Source organism: Atta colombica, unplaced genomic scaffold (genome assembly GCF_001594045.1).
Source record: "Atta colombica isolate Treedump-2 unplaced genomic scaffold, Acol1.0 scaffold12, whole genome shotgun sequence".
NCBI lineage: Eukaryota > Metazoa > Arthropoda > Insecta > Hymenoptera > Formicidae > Atta > Atta colombica.
Genome location: NW_017259206.1, coordinates 262,290 through 267,996, shown reverse-complemented (window position 1 = coordinate 267,996; position 5,707 = coordinate 262,290). Strand labels below are relative to the sequence as shown.

The 5,707-nt window shown below is 33.4% G+C and overlaps 1 protein-coding gene across 1 annotated transcript in view; it reads right to left on the bottom strand.

Annotated features, from left to right (window-relative positions):
* LOC108694336 overlaps positions 1 to 5,707 on the bottom strand; it is a 27,031-nt gene that overhangs the window by 4,393 nt on the left and 16,931 nt on the right. Inside the window, exons 6-7 of the mRNA XM_018203758.1 lie at positions 4,047 to 4,249; positions 3,441 to 3,532 (exon numbers count right to left, since the gene is read on the bottom strand). Of these exons, the coding sequence (XP_018059247.1) occupies positions 3,441 to 3,532; positions 4,047 to 4,249 (295 nt within the window). The remainder of the gene's footprint in view (positions 1 to 3,440; positions 3,533 to 4,046; positions 4,250 to 5,707) is intronic.

Genomic DNA, 5,707 nt, shown 5'->3' with positions numbered 1-5,707 from the left:
ATATATATATATATATTTATTTGTATGTTTACATAAATTAAATAAAACATGTGGCAGCGTTTCGACTTTAAAACCACAACGTAAAGTCAAGCGTTGCCCCATTTACTTAACTTTATTGGTAAACTTTGTTAATGAATTCGCGTAAATATAAAATAAATACGAGACTTCCTCTTCTCTCTCTCTCTCTCTCTCTCTCTCTCTCTCTCTCTCTCTCTCTCTCTCCCTTTTTTTTCTTTCGCTCTCTACCTTGCTCTTTTAAATTTATAGAGAATGTTTCTTTAGATAAAATTTGATTTTGCCAAAGATCCTTTCGTTTTTTAATTTCTTTCCCGTTTCTAAATTTGAAACATTAATTTGTGAGTGTGTTGCGATATGAAAAATAAATTGTATCTTTAAAAACTATTATTTAAGACACCAAATTCTCACCATTTACTTACGTATTATTTAATCGTTCTTCTTTAATAAAAATTCCATTAGATATGCCATCATTCTTGTGACTCCATTAATCACTTTGACAACTAAATTGCGAGTTGAAACATCGTTAAGATAAAATTCAGTTAAAATTAGTCGAACAACTTAATTAAAAAAAATTTTAGCTAGCTCAGTAGTAACTATGACGTATTGCACACAATGTAATATTGCTTCAATGCATTATATAATATCACGAAGTAACTAACTATATACATTTAGTAGCAGTTATATAGGTTAATAGTTAATGTATGTTTAATATTATGAATAATGGATGTATATATTATAACCGCAAACCGCTGATAGATTATAATGTTTATGCAAAATGTTATTTCCTCAATTATTCATTTTTCAATAATCTATCTTCATCGATATATTAGTGTAACTTTATTTACGTGACATATCTAATGAACAACAGTGAAGTTTTTAAATTGAATTTTTAATAAAAATGTTATAGCTGCTTTAAAACACATTACTTTATTCGCTTTACAAATCTTTAATCAACATAAAATTAAGTTTTGATCCTTAAGAAAAATTTTAATGTCGTTTCTTTTCACAATTTTTTAATTGATTCATCGTAAATAATTATGTTTTATGAATTAAATATATATTAAAGTTACAAAACTGATTTCACTTTTGATCATTTCATGGCTTGAATATTCAAAATTGCTCCATTTCTAATTGCCTTCCTTGCAAAGAACTATCAATTTCTTGAGACATTTTGTCAAGTCATCTCGAATTGATTGAAGGATACATTGATGAAAATTGACTCCTCTAGGATACGTCACAATACACCGTAACAACCTGCTCGAAATATCGCTTTCTTTTGTATAACAATCTCCTTGCTTCAGACTTGCTTTCAAACATATTTTTAAGAAATCATAAAAAATAAGATAAATGAAACACAACTCGTTTTTAATTCAAGGAGAAATTTTTCTCTATATTAATAACAATATAATTTCCTATTAGTAAAATTTTTTATCTTATCTATTATATGTTAGAGAGATTGCCATTACAACAAGTTTATCTGCGTAATAAGTACGCATTAACTTAATAGAATCCGATAATATAATTTAGAGTCTATCCGGGACTATCAACGGAAATCAGGAATCGCGGCCTCGCAGTCTAACGTGATTAGAGATCAACCTTGACTCTTGGTACCAAGAATAATAGCGCGTCACAGATCGTTTCGGGTACGGCCTTCGCGTTTCGGTAGCCGGAATTTCATAGAATTTAGAAAGTTCGGAACTCGAGAGTTCGACCGCCATTAGCGCAATGCAATCATTCACCGTTTCGTTGGCGTACACGCGAATGGCGAAGATCAGCCGTGGCCGCGCGCGAAGCGGTCGACCGCGCGATATACAGTAGCGTTGTATGCGAACGTACATTTTAATTAAAGGGTAAATTCGATTGAAATTGTCTGGCGAAGCGTGGCAGCAGCTCTACCCTCTCTTCCCTCCGTTTCCTCTTCTTCCCTCGCAGTCGATCAACCCCCTTCTGACGTAATTTTGTGTGTGTGTGTGTGTGTGTGTGTGTGTGTGTGTGTGTGTGTGTGTGTGTGCGCGCGCGTGCGTGCGTGCGTGCGTGCGTGCGTGCGTGCGTGCGTGCGTGCGTGCGTGCGTGCGTGCGTGCGTGCGTGCGTGCGTGCGTGCGTGCGTGCATTTATATTACGGCAGAGTTCCACATTTACAGCGTACGCAAGTATCGTCGCGCCCGCCAACGCGTCAGTTCGCTCACTGTAGAAAATGGATTTTAATTTAATTCCCGCGATACAAAAGCACACACCGCGTGCCCTCTCCTGGACCGTCCTTTCAACCTACTCCCTCCCCCCTTCTCCCAGTGTTAACTCGATTACGTCTCCGTCGTCGTGAGAGCACTTCGTCGGAGGTTCAAGGCGCGGTCCATGTTACTTCGTTCAACGAAAACGAGAGATGACTTGCGGCAAAAATAATTAGTTCAGGGACACACGGAAAATTAGCGACAATATTGTGCGCGTATCGGTGATCAATTGACTGTGAAAACTGTCTGAAACCTGTTGTGAATTCATTATCAGTCATATCGACTCTCATTGTTTTACCTTTCGCCGTTCTGTTCTTCTCTTGATGAAAATATTATTGATGAGTGTCCGAACATCGGAATTATATACGGAACACTTTTATTCGCTCTGTGATAACTGAACATAGGTTGCAATATAATCATAATGTCAATTGGAATAACAGTAGAATATTAAATGAAGAACCTTGTTTTAAAAAAATTAAACGTTTAATGTCTGGGATGCTTAATATTAAAAACCAAACAAACAGTCTCTCCAAATAGACAAAGGATCTTCATCTTATATACCAATAATCAACAATAAAAATTTGACTTTGCAGTACGTCCATACGTTCTATCATTTTAGACAGTTAATCCGTTATCGTTGTACACTTACATAGAAAAAAATAAATTGAGTGGTACAGCAAACCTGTAACTTACTGCGCGAATTCAACATATCTATAACTAAGAAGTTTTGATGTTTAACAAATCGCTAAGCTGTTCAGCTGTCAACTTTGCTACTTTAACATAAAAAATTGACTATCTACATATTACAATTATAGATTTACTGAATCAGTGAAATTTTCAGCTGTGTACATTCAATCTTTACACATTATATTTTTTTGCCATCATCTGTGATTTTACTTGTGACGCAATAATTTTTATACAGACTTTACTGCTATTTACATATTTTTATACATTGATATGTATTTTATACATTGATATGTACATTGTATGTCACATTTATACATTCTCTGTAAAGTTTATATTTTTTGTTCATGAAGCGAGTATGTTACGTTCATGAAGTAAGTTTTTTCCAGAGTAAGAAATGTTTCTGCCATCGTTATAGTAATTTGTTTTTTAATTATTAAGTGTCTGATGGTTTTAATTTCGTTAGCATACCCAGATTTCTTGGATATATGAGCCGCTATTAAACTTACCGTCATTTCGGCACACGAGTGATCGATGAAAGTCAATTCTGATTCCTCACCAGCCAAGAGTACGCTGACCGTCTTTTCACCGGATTCGTCATCTGTAACATGAATGAAAATATAACTAGGCTTTCAAGTATGTAGTTAATCTCTGCGGTGACATCATAAACAAATGAAACATATATTAAATAATAATTAGACTTAACTAGAATAATAATAAATTAATTAATAAATTAAATAGAACGATCGAACTAATTTTTTTATGAAAAAAACGAAACACCTGAAATTAAGACCGATATTCGTAGTCGATCATCATTGATGAATAATCACATTTTTTTCATAAATTTCACTTTATATCACAGATTTTTCCGTTAATCGTTCGGACAAAACAGTTGCATCACACTCCAAACTCGAATGGAGAGTTTGCTCGTTTTCGTTTCGGCTCTTTCCCGACTCTATTCGGTAACGAGCGTTTCTCTCTTTTAGGGATTCTTACGAGAGGCGTACATATCGTCGTACGGTGTGTTCGATCGATCGATGACTGGCCGGAAGGGGAACGAATAGGGAAGGATTAGCAATCGAGATTGACCGTAACTTATTGATTAATCGACTTACCGATCGAAGTGTCGTAGGCGTGCAGGTATTCCGAAGTCATAAATTGAGACACCAAGGAGCTCTTGCCAACGGCGGGGGCGCCCAGCATAAGGACGCGGTACGGCGCTGGACCTTGAGACGCGCTGCTCTCCCTCGAACTCGCCAACGAGCCCGCCGCCGAATTCCGCGCCGATCCCGGATACGAGGCAGTCAGGTGTTCCGTGCTGCGTCGAATAGAAGAAAGGCTAGGCGCGTATTGAGATTAGCACAGAATAAAGTTACATCGTCGATTACGTCATATCAATATGCATTTCATAAAGACCTAAAGGGATTCTTCGAATATTCGAGTATTCGAGAAAACTACGCCACAAGTTTTCTTATTTTAGGCTTACGACGATTTTGGGGAGGATTTTTAGGAATTTGCGTAAATTACTTGCGCTATTGAACGAATGTCGCGGACATTTCTTCAGTTTCTTTTGAAATATTAATTTTTTAGACTTATAATAATATTACAATCGCGGATGAAAAAAATATGCCTTATTGGAAAATTGAAAATGTGAAAAATTGAAAACCTTTATTTTTTTATAATTATATATTATTATGTAAATATTGTATATATACTTATTTTACATATTTTTTAGTTGTACAAGAATTTATAATAAAAATATAAATCATAATAATTTTAATCGAATAATATAGTAATTTTTCGAATTCGCTGTAGTATTTTAGGCGCATAGAGAAAACGATTATTAAATATTATTTTCAAATGAATCTGGAGAAATTGTTTGACTTGTTGTGTATGAAAAAATTGAATTGCATTACAATCTCTCCAAAAGAAACTGTTATATGATTATATATGATGAGAAATCATAAATGTTTGTGAAAACTATTTAGTTTTACATGACATAATCCGGAACAGAAAAATAAAATTGTTTTTTTAAAATGAATATATTTCATCTTTATATTTCGTACATTTATTTCTTTATTTCATGAAAATATTTGTTTAAATTATAAATATTTTTTTAAGAAGATGAAATTTTTTTTATTAAGAAGATACTTGTATAAAAATGAAATTACAATAATTCTTGTTTTTAAGAAATCCATCCCAATTTCCAAATTTATTTTAGCATTATTACTCGCGTTAACCGTAAATAATAAAATCATGTCTTAATAATAAGTATACGTATGTTGCACTACGTACTACGACCAACGTAATATAATATAACATTAATAATACCAAATATTTTTTATTATTATTATTCCTCTAAATAAATAATAAATCCAAATGCCACGTATAGCTATAGAAAGCGTCGTGAGATGTTTGAGATTCATATCCTAAAAACATGTTTTACGAAAATAAAAAATTGATTTTATCTCTGAAATTTCATCGCTTGAGTACTTCGTATAGCAATGAATTTTGAATTTTCAACGTCAAATATTTCGAGCAAGTAAGCTTTAAATTAGAATCTCGTTAAATTTTTTTTGAAATTAACTAAGAAATAGAACTCTGTAGATTAAGTCTTTGAGCTTTATTTTCTAAAGTCTCTCTCTATTAAATGCCTTCAAGAAATTATGTCTCTCTTTAAGTAAATTTTCATAGAAGTAGAGAAAAATCAACTTTGAATTTGTTGCAGAGCACGCTCTTGCAATTCGATATAAATTTTAGAAAATATTCTGCGTAT